Raw genomic sequence first — 19,166 nt, forward strand, 5'->3', positions numbered from 1 at the left:
TGCACAAGAGGGTCTTGACAAAACTTTTGTTTTCTAACAGCTGAAACAGAGAAGGGATCTGCAGACCACTTGGATCTGGCTGGCTTGCCCCCTCGCCCAAAAGAAGCAGATAGTCTGCAGATGACACCACCTTCTCCAGATTCCAGGAAAAAGGCCAGGGGGATCAAGAAGCTGTTTGGAAGGTAAGTAAAAGATGAGAGATGACCATTCTCCAGAGCTGGGGCTTGGGCAGGGCTTTGCTGGGGACACACCTTCCTTTCTCCCCTGCCAGCGTGCGGCTCCATGGTTTAACATCCTGAGAGCAGGAGCCCATGTGGTATTTGGGAGAGATAACAGTGGGCTGGGGGCAGGTAGAAGAGGGGCTACAAGCCCTGGGGGAGATCTTGCCTGTGTTGGTGCAGTGGCAGCAGTGACATGCCTTTTCCTTAGCCAAATGTGAATGTGCTTACTTTCTTTAGGCTGAAAAGAAGTCAGTCCACCACCTTCAACCCAGATGACATGTCTGAGACAGAGTTCAAAAGGGGAGGGACGAGAGCCACTGCAGGGCCCCGGCTGGGCTGGTCTCGGGACCTGGGGCAGTCCCACAGGTAAGACACCAGTGGGGCCAATATGTCGGTGCTTGGATCCCGGCGGCTCCGGCCGAGCATGGGGCCCAAAGGAGGAGGGCAGTGCCAAAATGAAACGTCCTCTCTCCTGTCTGGTCAAAACCAGGCAGATCCAGGCCAATTCCTCCTCTGAGAGAGGGTCCCTGCAGGGTTGAGGTGGTCTGGGTGGTGGGGTCCTGCTGCTGAGCTGTCGCCTTCGTAGGATGGGGCCCTGAGGCAGCGTGTGAGCCCTGTGTGGCAGTGACAGATCCTCCTTCTGTGCCTTTTCTGTGGCACTTCCAGGGGTTAAAGGAGAAAGTGAAACATTCCAGTCTCACTCCAGAGCTGTAGCCATGCTAGGCAGCAGAGGTGGCTCTTTTCAGTAGGATTATAGGAAGATGTGTTTACTGTGACAGTGGCAACAGATCAGCAGCGCCCAGCATTTCGTCATGATGATGGTTCCCCCTCAGAGATTGTCCCAGCTCCCACAAGATGTGAATTAGGCTTAGCTTTTGGCTTTCTCATTATTTGTGAGAACAGGAGATTGGAAGCTCAGGATTTATCAGTCTTTTTTGGGTAACATCTCCCGCAGTGAGCTGGACATGCCATTCGCAAAGTGGACCAAGGAGCAGGTTTGCAACTGGCTCCAGGACCAAGGGCTTGGCTCTTACATCAATAATGGCAGGCACTGGATATTGTCTGGGCAAACACTTCTGCAGGCTTCTCAGCAAGATCTGGAAAAGGTGAGGAATACCAGAAACACTCCTTTCAAATAAAGGTACCAAAAAAAATATCGCCATTTCTTTGCATGTAAATCAGGTCTGTAAAGTGCACCTGGTAAAAAATATAAACTAGATGAGTTTTCAAAATACTGTCACTTGCAGTGATGCCTAATCCATTTCTTTTTAGCTGAAGTTTTGTAGAAATGTAATGCTCTGTAATGAAGCTAATAATTGCAAATATGTGATTTAACTTCATTAAGCATGGACACATCAATTGACTGTAGCACCCTCTAAAAATATGCGTGTGAGACTGCCTCATTATCATATGGGTTTGTAGCCCTGCTTCATTAGCTCTCATATGTGCTACAGTTATTTTATGCCTGTGGGAAGGATGTAAAAAGGTGCTGTTTTGTCCTGATTGTATTTTCTCTCCATTTTTTACAAAGAGGAATGAGGATTTGTTATACACAGGTTGATCAGTCTCTGTCTTTAATTGTTGCGGAATCGCTTGTCTATTTTTAAAAATGAGAAACACAGAAGAAATTGATCCAATTTACACTTCTAATCCATAGTATTTGCTCAAGTTTGAATTTTCAGCTTTTAAAAAATCACTCTCCTCATCAAATAGTAAGCCTGTTTTCTCAATTGGGTAGTTACACTACAACTGGAATAGGAGAAGTGCATTATGAACATAGTGGCTCGCAATAGTGTTATCAGAGGTAACATTAACCAGCAGGCACTCCTGGAAGTGAAAATGGGATTGAAGAGATCCTGAAATGGCTGCACTTGTAACTAAACTGGGGAATAATGTTATGCATTTGGAAGCATTAATGAATTTCAGTAATTCCTGGGACATTCCTGTGCTCTTAACTAAATAATTATTTTAAATTTACCTGCCTAAGTGGGAGAGGATGAATTAATCCCAGCAAGTATTTTTTTGAATGCTAACATTTTTATTATACTTTGGGGGCTTTTTTAGCCTGGTATGAGAATATTGTGGCCAACATTTTAATGCAATTTGGAATCCATCACTCCTTGAAATTAATCTGCTACACTGTGAAACTAACCCACCCCAGTAAGTGGGCCTTTCCCTAGTGCTGAATGTGTGCTAAAATGATGCTGAAATTCAGCAAAAACAAAATGCACCTGCCAGGTCAACAGCAATGCTGTGAAAGTGTGACTCTCAGAAACCTTTTGTCATTCAGCAGAGAGAAGAATAAAACAGTATTGTCTCTCGATTTACTGCTTTTCTTCCTTTCACAGGAGCTTGGGATAAAGCACCCTTTGCATCGGAAGAAGCTCCAGCTTGCTCTGCAGGCATTGGGATCTGAAGAGGAGAACAACCATGGAAAACTGGATTACCACTGGGTTACCAGTAAGATTTTACTGCATGTTGAGGCAGTGGCTGTGCACAGGGGTCCCTAACCGTGGCTAATTTGGGGCGCTGAGGATGGGAACAGTAAGTGGTGCTGGGTAACGTGGCTGCCACTCTAACAGGAGTGTCTGTCCTGCCCTAGGGTGGCTGGATGACATTGGCCTGCCCCAGTATAAGACCCAGTTTGATGAGGGGAAGGTGGATGGCCGCATGCTCCATTACATGACTGTGGTGAGTAAATGGTTTCTTCCTTTCCTGACGTCCTTTCCATGTCCCTTCCAGTCCCTTCCAGTGTTCTAAGGACCCCTTTAAACTTGTGTTCATGCCAGTAGCTGTAACCTATAGAAATCAGATACTGCTGCACACCTGCAAGCATTTCCTAAGTTCTTTCCATCTCTAGAGCTACTAGGTTGAGGTGGAAGAGCAAACACGGTAAACAAGAATTTGGACTCATGCATGAGAAATGGGCAATCCTGAGCTTAACAGCTGCGTGTGACACCAGTGTGCTGAGGCAGGGCTTTTGTACACAAAGGTGTGCAAATGCTGTGGTTGCCATTCATGTTTTTGCTGTTCTTGTTGTTATTAATTAATAGAAGCAGGTGGAATCTTTTTCTTCAGTGAGCAAGTATTCTATCAGCTTGCTTACTTACGCGGAGCTTAGGTGAAGAAAACCCAAGCAATTTCCTTTGAAGAAAATTGCAGTTCTGAGAGCCAGCTTGTTTGAAAGCAGGCTACACTTAACAGCTTTTGCATTTCAAAGTGCTCAGAACAGGCATCACCTCCCCACTCCCCACTTCACTGCCAGTCAGGTTTCCTTTGTGCAAGGGCTCAGGTAAGATGAGATAAGACCTTGCTTCTCTGGGGACACAAATGCAAATTGAACATGGCTAATATTAATTCTTTCTGTACAAGAAAGAAGAAATCAATCACAGCCCTGCTCTCTCATGAACCATGAGTTACCTTTTCATGCTACACTTGCATTTGTTTTGCATATGTTTTATGCCATGGTTTGCAATTTTATTTATTATAAGATTGTTTCTACTTTTAACCCTGGGAGGTGTGATGCCAGCAGCCTCCTTTAAGTTTGATGTTGTGTTGGGAGACTTTACTACCATTGTCACTGCCCTTTAACTGTAGATCACTGGGCATATTTTTAGAGCAAGTTTAACCATCAAGTTATGACAACAGATTGATTAACATCAAATTATGACATCAGATTGACAACAAAATATGCAAAGTATTAAACTAATACTTCTTATGATCTTTTGAAGTTACTCTGACTTAAATAATAAGGAGCATTTATTATTTTATAATAAATGAAATAGCAAGCCATGACATAGTAACCTACTGTCAGATTCATCACAAAGTTAGCTAGACACTGTGGGATGTTTGGGTAAGCAAAGAATCTTGTCTTAAATATCTAACAAAATAGATTCCAGTGTTCATAACATATAAGTAAAACTGAAAGATTAAGCCAGGCTAACCCTGGAACAAGGGTGCATGCATTTATTTTAGTTAGCCAAATTGCACTTAGAATTTGAGACACTTTCTTCTTCCCTCTTTTTTATTTTAACCATAGAGAATGTCCCAATTTTCAGGGTAATTTATTTTTTCAGTTAAACTTCTAGCTGGACATTTGAGGTAACTTCTGGCAGGATTTAAATGCCAGGTGAATCTAGTGTAGTGTGCTGGTGCTGCCCTGGCTCTTATCCTGTCACTGAGGATGTGTCATCTCACCCTTTTCCCCTCCTTGTTACCTCATGTTTCTTGTACTAAGCTCTGTACCCTGTGTGAAAAACATCCCCCAAGAGCTAGTACTGTGCAACACAGGAAGTTTTTATTTTGGGACAGATGGTGTGATATGAATTGCCTGTCTGACATATTAAAATCTTCCCCAGATGTGTCAGATGTGCGATTTTAAGCCAGGGGCTAAAGGAGTCCCCTCCAGGAGGATGCTGCTCCCATGAATAAACATATCTGTGTTTATCAAATTTTTCTTGCTCTTTGACAGGATGACCTGCTGTCCTTGAAGGTCATCAGTGTCCTTCACCACCTCAGCATCAAAAGAGCCATTCAGGTTTTGAGAATAAACAACTTTGAGCCCAACTGCCTGCGCAGGAGGCCGTCCGATGAGGTACTGCTTTATGAGGAAACGGTGAAGAGGAATCCTCTAGGGTTTTATCCATGGTGTTTGATTATTCCTACTCTGCCCTCTCCTCCTGTCTCCTCATTCTGCTTCATTTTTAGTTTCCTGTTTCTCATGTTGTTCTTTTAACCTCAAGCCCTGATATCACTTACTTTCCTCTACCTGCCATGACCCCAAACTCATGTTCCCCTTTCCAAGTCTCCTGCTTCTCCTCCAAGCCAACAGCTGGTTGTTTTGGCCCAGTCTCTGATGTGCTGTCTGGAAAGTAAATAATCTTGAACTCAGTGCACTGTTGCCATGAGTCTTGTGCAACTCTCTGGAAAACTGATGGCTGTGTCAAAATTTTCTGTGTAAAAGGAGCTTGGCCCCATTACCAAGCAGGAGACTCCATTATTGTGTTTTGGAAGCAGTGAATGCTGGATAGGGCAGTGGATGATAGAACAACCCAGACTCTTGGATTTAGATCCACAATGTGCAAGAACAGCAGCTCATGGAACCAGGTGAATTTCCAGCTCTACTGGTAGAAATGGCAAATAACCCTAGTGCACAGCACAAGAATCAAATGACCAGACACACCCCTGCCCCCTGCCCAGACCCATCCCCATGCTGCTCTTGCTGCAAGGTAGCAATCCAGGAAGAGAGTCTTTTCTCAAGTGCAAAGTAGGATTGTATTTCTTAAGGGCAGGAGAAGTATGTTTCAGTAAAGATTGGGGCTGGGATTCAGCTGATTTGGGACATCTCCTTACCTGCCTGTCCCTCCTGTTGGCAGAATAATGTGACACCTTCCGAGGTCACCCAGTGGACCAACCACCGCGTGATGGAGTGGCTGCGCTCCGTGGATCTGGCAGAGTACGCGCCCAACCTGCGGGGCAGCGGCGTGCACGGGGGGCTGATGGTGAGCTTTTGGGGTGGCTTCTTCCATTTCAGGAAAAAAAAAAAAAGATGCCTGGGAATCACTAGGTCAATGTTCTGACATTTTCTTTGCTGCACACGCCTTTTCTGCTTATTCTTTTTAATAAGAAGTTCTTTATCTTGTGGTTTAAAGGATCTGAATGCTTTGAGGGGAAGTAGTGTGGTTTAATACTCTGTATTTCCCTCACAATTCTGTTTTGGTACAGCATTCTCCACCTCCTGTCCTACAGTGCTGCCATGCTGTTGAACAACCACTTTCTGCCTTCCTAACCTGGATACGGTTTTCTTTTGTGGGGGAAGCTGGTTACCTTTATAAAATTTGGGATTGCACTGCCAAACCAGGATTGGTTTTAATTGCTGGAGCATCACATACTCCAGACAAGAGACTTGTATCTGCAGAGTTTTGTTGTGGTGATTAGGAGTTGTATCCCTTCTCCAGACATTTTGTGTCTGTTTATTTTCCATGATTCCTCTGGCTACCTTTTCCAGAATTGGAAGATGATACTGGGTAAACATTTTGTGGCAGCTTCACACAGTACTTCAGTTAAGGGTGGATTTATCTGTTCATTTCTTCTTACCTGCCAATTTGTTCCCATTTATAACTGCAGAAGGAAAGCCTGGAGGTAGTATTTTAGGAATCCTTTTATTAGCTAACTCTCTTTCCTCCTTCTTTATTGTATATTTCCTCTAAAATACTAACAAAAATCCCAAAGCAGCCTTAGGGAGTGACCAAGATAGACCTGGATGTACTTGAGATCTCATCTGACAGTACTGGCTTCAGCTGGATTCTCTGTGATTGGATTCCCAGGTTTTGGAGCCCCGTTTCAATGTAGAAACCATGGCCCAGCTGCTGAACATCCCACCCAACAAGACACTGCTGAGGCGGCACTTGGCCACTCATTTCAACCTCCTGGTGGGGCAGGAGGCCCAGCAGCAGAAACGTGAAGCCATGGAGTCCCCAGACTACGTCCTCCTGACAGCAACTGCCAAAGTCAAGGTAGGCCACTTGTTCTGGGAGGAGTGGGAAGTTCCAGGGAAGCATTTGGATCTCTGGTTTTATCCGTGCTGGGAGGGCGCATCAGTAAGGACAGAGAAGAGGGGTTGGTTCCTAAGGAAAGAAGCATGAGAGCAGGACCTGGCAGGTCTGACACTTGTGTCTACCATGAACAGGCCACTTCTCAGCCTCTCTGACATGCACAGACAAGAGGCAGCACTCGTGTTGTCCTTTTGTCTGTACTGAGAGATGTTTGGGAGGGAGACTGTCCCTTACTGTTTACAGACTCATGCTTTAATGTAGAATTTTCACTTCATTTGGGATCTGTTAAATGGTGGTGTCTTAACAGTGGTAGAATGAGAGGACACATTGTCCTTTCAGATGCCACTGTCATGAAATTCAGAAGATCTGTGTAGGAGAGCACTGGGGTTTTGACCCTTCATCGTGGAAACACAAGCGGGCACAAGTAGGCCTGTTAATTCTTTGCTGATTTTCTAACTCCTTGGCAAACTTCTCTTCACTTTTAAGCCAAAGAAACTTACCTTCAGCAATTTTGGGAACCTGAGGAAGAAGAAGCAGGATGATGTGGAGGAGTACGTGTGTCCTATGGAGCTGGGCCGGGCATCTGGGAGTGGATCAAAGAAGGGCTTTAAACCTGGCTTGGATATCCGAGTGTATGATGATGATGATTTGGACAGGCTGGAGCAGGTGAGCCAGTTCTTACAATTCTGAGTCTTTGAACTGTCAGGTTTGGTGGGAAAACCTTCCATTTCCCAGGGAAGTCTTCCTTTTGCTTTGGCCCGTGAAGGCCCTGACTGCTTGCTGTCACACAGCATTAGTGACAAAAAGGTCTGCTCCCAAGGAGGTTGAAGCTGTGAATGCAGCACGTTAGAGCCTGCTCTGGAGTAACTATCCTCTCCTGACAGGCCATGCTTCTCCCTTGGTCTGAATGGCTCAGGTGTAATCAGTAAATTGTGTACTGCTCTTAATTGTCACTCTGTCATAGCAGGACAAGGGGGAGTGGCTTCACACTGACAGAGAGTGGGTTTAGATGTTAGGAGGTTTAGGATATTAGAAAAATGTTCTTCCCTGTGAGGGTGGTGAGGCCCTGGCACAGGTTGCCCAGAGAAGCTGTGGCTGCCCCATCCCTGGAAATGTCCAAGGCCAAGTTGGACAGAGCTTGGAGCAACATGGGATAGTGGAAGCTGTCCCTGCCCATGGCAGGGGATTGGACTGAGATGATTTTTAAGGTCTCTTCCAACCCAATGCATTCTATGATTCCATTCGATGATACAAATAGGTTGTTATTAATTCATGATTCATTCTGGTTTTTATAGATGGAAGATTCAGAAGGGACGGTGAGGCAAATAGGAGCATTTTCTGAAGGCATCAACAACCTGACAGTAAGTGTGTGAATGGGGTCTGTGCAGTAAGGTGTCTGTTCCTGTGGGATGGGTGTGAACCCCTTGGCAGTCACTCGTGTTAAACAGTGTCAGGGAGGTCCTTTGGGTCTCCTGCAGGGACAGAGGGCACAAGAAAACCAAGTTTTCAGGTTCAGGAAGGTACCTGCCCATCCTGGTGGAGAGGTTTGTGGCCTGTGCTGGCTCCTCACACACCGGGGAGGGCAGGGGACACAGCTGCCATTGCCCATGGGTCGGTGGGTTTCCAGCTGGGAGTCAGGCTGCATTTTCTGGGTGGAAGCCCCGAGCCAGTGGGGCCAGCAGACAGCAGTGAGCTGGCTTTGCAGCAGGGTGGGTGAAAACCTCCCTCAGCAGAACAAAGCAGTGGCTGGCAGGCAGTGTTTGCTGCCCAGCACAGGACAGGTGACTGACTCCAGCTGTGAGAAACCTTGACTCTTCCCTCCTTTCCTTTCCAGCACATGCTGAAGGAAGATGAAATGTTCAAAGACTTTGCCACGCGCTCTCCTAGCACCAGTATAACAGATGAGGACTCCAACGTGTGACAGTCACCACCAGGCACTGACAAAGGCTCGTTCTCCTGCGTGCAAGGACATCCCTGTTCCACATGACGGGCAGCAGATCATGTACTTCACATTGCTCTTGCTTCTGTTTGTTAGAAGTAACACTGAGGGGTGGATAATTTTAAAGAGAAAAGGAGAAAAAACAAGGTGCCTACTTAAGTTGCCATAAAAACCACCCAGACACTGGTGAATGGTAATCGTTTTCACTCTATTTAATGTACAAACTGGTGATATGTTTCAGAGTGTTGCGTTGAAATTGATGTGGTATGCTAGTGCTCCTTTTGCTTATCCCTGGCCTCAGATAATCCTTTATAGTGTTTGAAAAGAACAGAAGGTGTTAGGTGAAAGTGTTGCGTCTGTAGATAGCGCACATCAGCTCTCTCTGTGCTCCCAGCTGAAAAATAGAAGTTACTGCTCTTTTCTAAGTGCTTTTCTTCGGCACAAACACCAGTTCAGCCCTATCCAATGTAGGATTTTAGTCGTCTGTGCCCTGTGTAAGCTCCCCAGTAGCTCTTGACTGTTGCTCCTATTTTTATACTGTTTTATAAAAAAAAAAAAAAAAGAAAAGAAAAAATAAGTATATGAAGTACCTATAAAAGCAAAAATTTAAATTTTGTGAGATAGAGTGATGGAAAGTTGAAGGTGTGCGAGGGAAGGGGAGAAGGTTGTAAAAAAATTATGCCAGTTTGCAGACCAGCTGGTTACTGGGAAAGGCAGGCTGACCTTTGGAACTGTTTGCTTTCGTTGCTTTTTACTGAGTGCACAGTTTAATGATCTTCCATTTGAGATGAAACTATTCTAAAGCATGTTTCTTCTAGCAGTGACTCATCCAGAAACTACACATTTTAGAATGTCTTCTTTCTTGTCCCCAGCAGCAGTAGTTAGTGCATTCAGCAAGGTTATTAACACTTCCATGACTTTAAAAAATTTCCTTAAAGTTGAGAGTATTCCCTGCATATGGAAGGAATATTTCTGTGCTGTGACTAATGTGAAGATGGAGTAGTTGCAAAAAAAAAAAAAGTTATATAGAAAAATGTATAGGAAATATATTATTTCATATTATTAAGCCTAAGGTGGGACTTTTCCTCCAAAAGTCAGCTATCAAATGTGTTGCTCATCATTTTACCTTCTTAAAGCACAGCTCCTCTGCTCTTGAGGATCATCAGGTTTTAAAATTCCTAACTAGCCAGTGGGAATCTTTTGTCAGACTTCCAGTATTGCAAAGTGTTCTAGCCAAAAGCAAACAAACAAATAAAAGTAACTTTTTATTCCAGTGGTCATTTGTATGGTGTTGAACATTGCATGTATTTTAGCACAATGGCATGAAGCTTTGCTTTGCTCTGTAAAAGGCAAACAAAAGTCCAGCTGGAATTGTTCCTTGCAGTGGTGTTGCTTTGCCAAGCGTTTGTCACTTGTTTTGTCGCTCTCCTTGCTGGATGTGAGATCATTCCTGGTGTCGTGCAGGGAATTTGGGGTTTGTGCTGAATTTGGAGGTGTTTCTGAAACACTGTTACAAAAGCTAGAAAAGGAAGTAAGGTTCTTGCCAGGATTTTCAGGGAACTCCCCTCAGATTAGAGGAATATTCCAGCACTAGAATGATGTAAGCTGATAACCTGGACCTTTGACGGATGTGCAGTGTAGGTGATTATTGATGTACCAAGATGCAAAATTTAATGTGGGCAGGTTTAGGGTGCAGATGCTTGGGATGTGGATTCAGGCCTCCCTTTCTGTGAATACTCTGCAATATTGTTATTATTTACATGGAAGTTAAACACCAAACCCTGTGGAAGCATTGGGAAATGTGATGCAGGCTTCCAAACAAGTGTTCCTCTGGATGGCTCTCACTAGTCACTGGCTACTGGACAGGACTGGGTATTCACAGGGGGGAAAAAAGGAGCTAGTGACACAATACTGTGTGCTGAAATAGCCACAAACACTCTCCAGTTTCTCTGGAGTGTTATCAGCGAGGGCAGTGATTGTTTATTGAAGTGCAGTGTAAGCAGCATTCTGCTCCAAACAACCCTTTCCTGGCAGCCAGGTCATCCCCTTGGGGCTGCCACCTGAGCCCTGGTTCCCTTACAGGGCAGGGACACGAGGGAGGTGATGAAGTCAGGAGGTTTTTATGTGCGTGTGTGCACGCTGTCCATACCGTCGGGTGTTTAATTGGTGCCTCTTTGGAGAGGGCAACGTAACTGCTGTGTATCGCCACGTGAAATCCAATAAAGTCTGTGGAAATGCCAAGTGTTTCTGGAAGCCAGTTCCCTTTTTTACGTCCTCTTTTTTTTTCTTTTACTTTTCCAAGGAAGCTTGTTCTGTTCTATTCAAAAAACAAAGGAGGGAAAAGGGGCAAAACCACATGTTTTTTTGTTGACTCGTTAATTTTTTTGTCAGTAGTGCCTGCAGCAGGGCTTGACTAACAGCTAAGGAATCAACTCTATCAAGACTTTTTAGTTATTTCTGCGATCCAAATTTGAACCATCTTGGGTTGTTTGGTGTGGTGAGAAGTGGCATCATCATTGCTCAGTGTGTGCTCTCCAGGGGGAGCCCTCCCAGAGTGCTCTGTCCCTTCCTGCTGTGAAAGAGACTCTCTCTAGTCCCAAGTGTTAATCTCCCTTGTCTGGGAGATTAAAAGAAAAAGGATGTTTTCATCTCCAGGCAACACCCTGTGCCAAAAAAATGGTTTCTGTGCAATAGTCCTAGAAAGGAGATCCAAGGAGATAAGATCAGACTGAAATCAGATAACATCAACCAAAGAAATGGTGCCGGAATTAACAATAAGGAAAACAAGCACAGATGAATTCAGTAAGTGTGAAAGCTACGGGGCCTGTTGGGCTGGTCCCTGCTCAGTCAGCTGTGGAGAAACACACCCAGGAGAAAGCCCGGCTGCCCCGCGGGCACACAGAGCTCAGCTCTGCCATCAGCTTCACCAGGAAGGCTGCAGGTATCCTTGTGCAGCTGAATAGGTCTGGCTGAGCCCAGCACCTGCAGAGCCTTTGCTGGAAAATAAAGGTTTGTCCCTGAGGCAGTCTGCATGTGGAAACGACCTCCTCCGGCAGAGAAAATGGGCCAGAAGGTCTCCCAGGAGGACAACCAGGAGAACAAGGCTGAAACTCTGGTCATCTGTGAAGTCTTCAGCCAGGGTGTGCTCCATGCATCTCAAAGGCTGAAGGATTATCTGGGTTTTGTGGATCCTCAAAGCAAATTCCAGCCAGCCACAAACACACTGAGTGAGATCTTCCTGGTCAACTTCATCGGCTTCTGCGTGGGAAAGGGCGTGGAGGAGCAGATCATGACCAGCAAAATGACCAAGCAGCAGTCCTCCCTGTTCGGAGTGGACTGGATCTGGACTCTCTGTGGGTCTGACAAGCAGATCAAGCTGCAGATCGCCGTGCAGGCCTTGCAGCCGGCCGAGCTCTTCCACGGCGAGGGCCCTGCTGAGGATTGCTGCCGGGAGGCCGCGCTGGCCGACGAGTGCTTCCAGAACATGAGCAGGTTTGAGAAGCTGGCCGAGTTCTGCCGCCTGGTGGGACGGGACTGCCTGGGCTTGTTCGTCATGTTCGGCGTGCCAGGGAAGCCCAAGGACATCCGAGGAGTCCTGCTGGACAGCGTTGCCAAGGAGGAGCAAAAATGCCGCCTGTCGGGCAGGAATGCGCTGCGGCAATTTGTCACCAGCACTGACAGCTTCCTGCCCACAAAAGACATGCTGGAAAATTGCCTGGGCACCAAAAACAGGCTGAAGGACGTGGGCAATGTGTACATAAACTTTGTGTGAGCAGCTGGGCAGGAGCAGCGGCTCCGTGCAGCACCGGGGGCCACACGGGGCTCAGCTCTGCCCCTCTCTCTCCTCCCGACGCTCCATTCCCTCCACCTTCCCCTCGACCCATCGTGTTCCCTTAGCTCCTGCAGAAGCCAGGCTGAGTCAGCCTCTCCAGGTTTTAAAACAACGGGACAGACCTGCCAGAAAAATGTGTTTATAGAAGGCACGACGTTTTTCCAGAACATTTTGTTCGCCAGACATTAAGTCTTGGCTGGAGCTGCTGAAAGCTTTGTCAGCCAGAGCTCTGGGGAGGTCCTGGTGGATTTGACTCGGAGCCTTTGTTTGCAGTGTGGCAGATTTTTTTTCTGTCCTAGGAGGGTGAGTCTGTAATAATGGAAATGTGCTGGTGCTGGTCAGAAGAGTTGCAATGAGTGTGAAGGACAATACCAGGCCTTAAAATGACTGATTTGAAGGAATGAGCTGGTTTCAATTAAGGGGGAAAGCCCTTCCCAGTGCCAGAAATGGGCTCTGAGAGAGACTTATTAATTACCTGCTCCCTAATTGGTGCCAGGCTCCACAGGACCTTGGAGCTGTGAACAAAAGGCAGGGCTGGAGCCAGCTACAAAGCTTTTCTCACTGAGTGGCTGTGTCAGGGCAAGGTGTGGCAAAAGCTAGGGGCAGGTGTTCAAGAGCACTTAGGAAAAATCGAGCAGTGGGGACAAAAACCAGGCCTGATGTGGGTGGGACCTTTTCACAGCAACAGAGGCAGCCCTTGACCATTCACAGCAGAGAGCAAATCTGGGGGAGGCAAGATTATGTCACTTGGAATTTCTTTTCAGTAGCTTAGCAGCTGATGGCATTTATGGGCTTGATTTATTCTATTTCCCTCTGCTTTTTCTGGACTAAGTCAGGCTTTTGGGTTATGCAGTTATAATTACGTGCTTTACTGTTAACCAGTGAAGGAGGACCTGATCCATATTCAAACTGATAAACTCACTTCGGTTATAGCTGTCTGAATAGTCTTGTCAGTGCAAAACTCACCTGCCTCTAATTTTTATATAAATTCAGTCATTTAACAGAATAAAAATAATTGTGAAAACACATTAATCTTTCACTATTTAGCATTGTAAGATGGGGGCAGCTGTGAGAGCTGAGGATCAGAGGCTGTTACTTAGAAAGCCATTAAAAAAGAGCCTAAGTGGCTGAGGCATCAGTGCCACGAGTGTTTGCAGCATTCCGTGGCAGAGGCAGGGAAAGGAGAACTGAAATAAAAACAAACAGAGAACTGTGACGTTTTTGCTGAGTCACAAACGTAGCTGGATTTGGAGGAGGGTGACCTTTCAGTCCTGAAATAGTTCACTGAGATAGAATTGTTTTTAAAGAGCTGCTGTCACTGTATTCTGTGTGTGTATTCTGGGTTTGGTGGGACAGAGGAGACAGTTCTGGTGTGTTGCACGGAGACCCTGCATAGCTGTGGGGGATTGGGATTTTTTGCCTGTTTAAACTAACAGAATAATCAACACTGCAGCAGGATTGAGACTGGTTTATAAAAGACCTGCAGAAAGCTTTAATTTTGCATTAAATTGGTATATTATAACTACTGTGACTTCACCTATCCAGTTCTTTAGAAAAGCTGGCTCACTTGAAAACTGGGCTTTTTTTCCTTTGCACGCTTTCTCAGTAATAGAAGGGGAAGGGGAAAATGTCTTGACTGTATAGAGTTTGAGCTATGAGAGTTACACACTGGGGCAGTTGTTGATTTGATTTGTGTCCCTCAAAGGGCTCTGGTACCTCAGAGATGTCACATAGGCTTGGTACATTATTTTGGGAGCTGGGTTATGTTGCCCAGCCTGCACCACACTCTGGCCCTTTCCCTTGTGAGCTTTAGCTCAGGCCCCTGGGCCCTCAGCCATAGTGGGAATTGGCCAAGGCTCTGGATTCTGGCTAGCAATAGTGAAAAGTATTTAACCATGTAACTCTCATCCACTCAACTGAGCTGGAGCCTCAGCTCAGGTGACTCACAGCCATCCCCAGGCTTCTGTGACTGCACGTGCTGATGGACCAGGTAAGGTGCAGCCCCCAGCCCATGAAATCCCAGGCAGTTTGTGTAGTAACATGACACAGTGTTTGTCCTGGTTTCTGAAGAACCTGGAATTCACACCTTAGTCCCTTGGCAGTGTTTTCTGCTCTAATTTCCCTCTGAACACTCGCTGCTGGGATACACTGAGAAAAGCCCTGTCCCTGCATGGGATGGAAACTCCTCCGTGTCTCACCAAGAGGTTCAAAGCCCGTTTGGTTTCTGGAGGCAGTCGATGAACTCGGCCTTGCTCGGGGTCCTGCTCGGAGGGTCAGCATTCCCTCTGCCAGGAAGAGGGGCAGAGAAGGACACATTGGTGAGAGCATCCCCCTTGGGAAGGTTCCATCCCCCTGCCGTGCGGAAGGCACAGCAGAAATGGGTGTTGAGACCAGAACTGCTGAAAACGAGGGGCTCAGGGAAAGGCAAACGCCCTCCGTGTGCCGGAGGCTCCGCTCCGTGAGCTCTGCCAGAGGCGCCCCCGGAGCAGCGGCACCTCCCGAGCTGCTGCGCCAGGATCGCGGCGGTGCCGCGGCACCGATGCGGCCCTGCTGGGCCGGGAGCTGAGGTGTCCCCCCGCCTTCGTCCGAGCCCCCTGTGCTCCCCGTTTGTTCCGGCTGCTGCACTGCCCCTGCCGGCCCTTTCCTCTGGCTCTGCCTCCCTTTCCTCCTTTGGCTGCGCTGTGGGAATCCTCTGCTGCCTTCTGGAGCCGGGTGAGGAGCGCTGGGATGTCATCCGGGGTGCAGTTCAGGATTTGCTGTGAGGACAGAAACCCAAGGGACCGAGGTGAAAGCGAGCCCGGGCTGGGCACGGCTGGGAGCCCGAATCCCAGGGCCTGCTGCATTTCCCAGGAGGATGCACAGGAGTGGGCAATCCAGGCATGAAACGGCTGAATGCATCCCTCTGCAAGCACGGAGCTGCTGGGCCTGGCTGTGTGCTGTCCTTCCCAAGGGGACAAGTGACCCATGGACGGCTGGAAAATAACCCAGGTGGGATGGGCAGGAGCAGAGCTGGAATCAGCAGAGCCGCCTCAGGTCAGAGGACATTGGCACTGGCCCGGTGATGGAGATTTGCTTTTGGCCACCTTATCTTTGTGCACAGCGGGTATCACTTGGAGAAATGGCCAGAGGATGCATTAAATGCCTGCTCGGGGAGGAGCCCCTTGCTCCCTGCCTCTCTTCTCCCTCTGCTCCTTCCCGTGGACTTTGCGGTGTCCTTGTTCCCACCGTTTCCTTTGCCATCTCCTGTGCTAACGTGGCTCCAGACTCCTCGTGCTCGCCAGAGCCGGAGCTTCGCCGTTCAGGGTCTGCAAACGAGGGACAGAAAAATACATTTGCTCTCAGAGGTGGGAAATGGGCTCCCCCAAAGGCAGGGATGCGTGGGATGGTAGCTCCCAGCCTGGGTGTTTGTTCTGGGTTGTGAGGGCACCTCGGGACACCCCGAGGAGCAGGAGGCCACTGGAGCTGCTGATTAAATCCTGCGGGGCACAGCAGCCGCCTGCCAGCCCCGTGTCCGTGCCCTGCCTGCTCCCAGCTGCAGACAGGGCTGAGCCCCGAGGAGCAGCCAGCAGAGTCCTGCCAGCCCCGGCTCCCGCTGCTCCGGGTGCCCAGCTCCTGGGCCCTTGATGGAACTACGTGGAGGAGCTGAAGAACCAGAGGTCAGGTGGGATTAGATGAACTCTGCTCTCCGTGGGAGCCTTCAATCTCCCAGAGGTTCCAGTTTAACCGAATGGCAGTGGAGAAAGAAGGAAGAAGCCCTGGAATTCTGCAGGATGGCCGTTTAGGCAGCCCTGGGCACAAATCAGCATTTTTCTACACACTGGGCAGTCCCTCAAGCGCTTGCAGTAGGTGCTGAATCCCCATCATCCTTCCAAAACCCCAGCCCCGAGGCACGTCCCGGCTTCCAGCAGCCACGCACGCGGTGGGGGGGATATTCCAGCGGGAGCAATCGCTGGGGCGGGCCCTGGTGCAAAGCAAAGGCTGTCAGCTCAGGGCAGGGGCGCGGAAAGGGCCGGCACGGCCCCGGGGATCTGCGAGGGGAACAGCTGGGGAGGCAGCTGTGGCGAAGGACCGTGGCAAGTCCAGGGCCTGAGGGGCAGGAGCGGGGCTGGAATTGGGCACCGGGAGGGGACCCCGGGCGGGGAACGCGGGGAGCTCCGGACCGCGGGCCGGGGGACCGGGAGGCGCTGCTGGCCCCGGCAGGGCCCGCCAGAGCTGGAGCCGTGGGATGCCGGAATGGTTCGGGGTGAAGGGACCTTAAAGGCTCATCCTGCTCCACCCCTGCCACGGGCAGGGACACCTTCCACTCTCCCAGGCTGCTCCAAGCCCCGTCCAGCCTGGCCTTGGACACTGCCAGGGATCCAGGGGCAGCCTCAGCTTGTCTGGGCACCCTGTGCCAGGGCCTCAGCGCCCTCCCAGGGAAGAATTTCTTCCCAAGATGCCATCTATCCCTGCCCTGTGTCAGTGGGAAGCCATTCCCCGTTGTCCTGGCACTCCAGGGTGACAGGTACTGCAAAGGGAAGGAGTCAGAGATGGGATCAGGAATGTTTCCTCTTGCTCTTCCCAGCTGAAAGGGACTTTCATCACAATAGCTTGGGATATTATTTGTTATATGACCTCAGTGAGGGCATGTGGCCATATCTGCTGTATTTATGGATATTTATTCCCTGTTCAATCCTTTTCTTCTCCTTTAGCTCCCCATAGACCACGGGGGCAGCGAGGGAAAAGCCACATCCATGGACACAGAGGGGACCTTCCTTCCAGAGAGGCTCCTGGCCGTGGCTGAAAGGTCAGTGAGTGGAAGACAGGAGTAGATGGACTCACAGCTCAGCTGGAAAATGCTTTCCACAGGTCCTGGAGGTTGATCTGGCAGGTGTTCCCTTTGGAAAGCTCTGGTGTTGTTCCTGTCCCGTCTCTGCCGCTCTCTCCCCACAGCTCTCGTGTCATTGTCCCACGGCACGAGGTGATTTCCCTCTCTTGCTGCTGGAAGGGACTGGGAGCTTCCCAAGCAGCTGGGGACAGGACTGGCTGGATCCTGTCAGCTGGACAGCCTTTCCACTGTGAGACTTCCCAATATCCAGCCTAAACCTCCCCTGGGATCACGTCAGGCCATTTCCTCTTACCCATTTCAAATGGTTCCGATCATTCCCTTCTCTTTTCATCACCTCAGGTTGCATTTTCCTCCTCTGTTTTTATCTCTGCCGGGGATGTGAGTTTTCTTCCAGTCTTTTGGCCAAGCTCCTGGCTAACTCCAGGAGCTCCAAGGTTCATCCCCTTTTCCCCTGATTTTGCAGGAATGGCCTCTGGCAGCGATGCCCTGGACAAGGTGGCCTCTGCCGGGGCTTTGCCAGCGATCGCCAGGCCCAGCTGCTGCGTGAGGCTGGAGACCGAAAACTCCTTTTCTCCCCCTGGATCCCCAGTCCGTGTCCCGGAGAGGCTCCTTTCCTGCTGGCACCGCAGGGACGCTCCCGAGGCAGCGGGCGGAGGGAGCCGTGCGGCTCTGCGTGGGAAGCGCCGGGACGCGCCGAGCGCAGCCGGAGCTGTGGGAAGAGATCTCCCTCTGGGCTGCAGGCACAGGGCAGGGCCGGGAGCTTCCTGGGCAGCGTTCCCGCGGCAATTCCCTGCCGGTCTCCCTGGATCCCGCCCCGGACACGGTGCGGACAGTCTCGGTGGCACAGCTGGGAGCTCGGTGAATTGGAAGCAGAGCTGAAGGGTTTGTCCACCAAGAGAGGTGGTGATTTCTAGAGCAGAGCAGAGTGGTATTCCACACGGGGAATTTGGGATTTGGGATGGTCCCAATCCATAATCCATAATCTTCCTGTTCATTTTCTTTTGATTGATGCAGCCTGATGGGCTGGGGGAGCTGCTCCTTTCCGTTACCATTTAATTTTCTGTATGTCATTAATTCTCTGTGGAAATCTGCTTTTAATAAAAGGCCCGGGAGGATACTGATGAGATCCCGCAGGTGTGTTCAGACCAAGGGTTGTTCTGGCTGGCAGAAGCTGCAGCAATCTCCCAGGAATCTCAGCCTGGATTTTCTTTTCTCTCGGTTCTCCCAATCCTCACTTTGGGGGTGCAGTGCAGCCCTGCCCTGTGTATCTCCTAGAAGAGTTTTGGGGTCAAAAGTGTTCTTTTATATTCTGCAGTATTTATAATTTGATTAAAAAGAATAAAACCGCATCAGTGTGGTTTGGACTGGTTCATTTGCATTGGTTAATTAAAGCAAATCGGTGAGAAGGGGTTTGAGCAGCCCTTGGTTGGAGCTGGCAGCTCTCTCTTCCTTTGTGTCTCTTCGTTCTCTGAATTTCTTTGAATTATTTCTTCAGCAGTTCCTGCAATCAAGATACACAGTGAGGAGAAACAGCGTTGCTGCCCTGCTGGATTGGGCAATCCAAGTCCAGTTCCTCAGAGGGATTGAGGGGACGGGGAGCTGAGCCTCAGGCTGGGATTTGGCAGCAGGAATTCAGTGAGGAGGGGAGAGGGGAGATCCCCCAAAACTGGTTAAAGCCAATTCTGCTGGCTTTGGGTGCCCCCACCCCGAAAAATGATCCTGGTTAAAGGGGACTTGAGGAAGCAGTGGGATGTGCTGGGGGGGCTGTGCTGGAACCCCCAAACCCTGGGCA

At 48.9% G+C, this 19,166-nt stretch overlaps 2 protein-coding genes and 1 long non-coding RNA gene across 26 annotated transcripts in view; all 3 read left to right on the forward strand.

Moving 5' to 3' along the window:
- PPFIBP1 (PPFIA binding protein 1) overlaps positions 1 to 10,955 on the forward strand; it is a 102,279-nt gene extending 91,324 nt beyond the window's left edge. For all 24 annotated transcript variants that reach the window (XM_068190705.1, XM_068190709.1, XM_068190711.1 and 21 more), the window contains 11 exons: positions 41 to 182; positions 459 to 587; positions 1,177 to 1,327; positions 2,570 to 2,681; positions 2,824 to 2,912; positions 4,693 to 4,815; positions 5,597 to 5,722; positions 6,548 to 6,736; positions 7,262 to 7,441; positions 8,071 to 8,136; positions 8,610 to 10,955. In XM_068190705.1, the coding sequence (XP_068046806.1) occupies positions 41 to 182; positions 459 to 587; positions 1,177 to 1,327; positions 2,570 to 2,681; positions 2,824 to 2,912; positions 4,693 to 4,815; positions 5,597 to 5,722; positions 6,548 to 6,736; positions 7,262 to 7,441; positions 8,071 to 8,136; positions 8,610 to 8,696 (1,394 nt within the window). In that variant the 3' untranslated portion in view covers positions 8,697 to 10,955. The remainder of the gene's footprint in view (positions 1 to 40; positions 183 to 458; positions 588 to 1,176; positions 1,328 to 2,569; positions 2,682 to 2,823; positions 2,913 to 4,692; positions 4,816 to 5,596; positions 5,723 to 6,547; positions 6,737 to 7,261; positions 7,442 to 8,070; positions 8,137 to 8,609) is intronic.
- Positions 10,956 to 11,061: 106 nt separating this feature from the next.
- On the forward strand, positions 11,062 to 13,574 carry REP15 (RAB15 effector protein). The gene has a single exon (XM_068190724.1). The coding sequence runs from the start codon at positions 11,746 to 11,748 to the stop codon at positions 12,484 to 12,486; it is 741 nt and encodes a 246-aa protein (XP_068046825.1). The 5' UTR covers positions 11,062 to 11,745; the 3' UTR covers positions 12,487 to 13,574.
- A 3,191-nt stretch (positions 13,575 to 16,765) lies between these two features.
- Positions 16,766 to 18,898, forward strand: LOC137474283 (uncharacterized). Its single transcript, XR_010999273.1, has 2 exons — positions 16,766 to 17,332; positions 17,838 to 18,898. It is a non-coding gene; the product is annotated as an uncharacterized lncRNA (long non-coding RNA).
- The last annotated feature ends 268 nt before the right edge of the window (positions 18,899 to 19,166 follow it).

This window comes from Anomalospiza imberbis, chromosome 5, assembly GCF_031753505.1.
Source record: "Anomalospiza imberbis isolate Cuckoo-Finch-1a 21T00152 chromosome 5, ASM3175350v1, whole genome shotgun sequence".
In the NCBI taxonomy this organism is placed as follows: Eukaryota; Metazoa; Chordata; class Aves; order Passeriformes; family Viduidae; genus Anomalospiza; species Anomalospiza imberbis.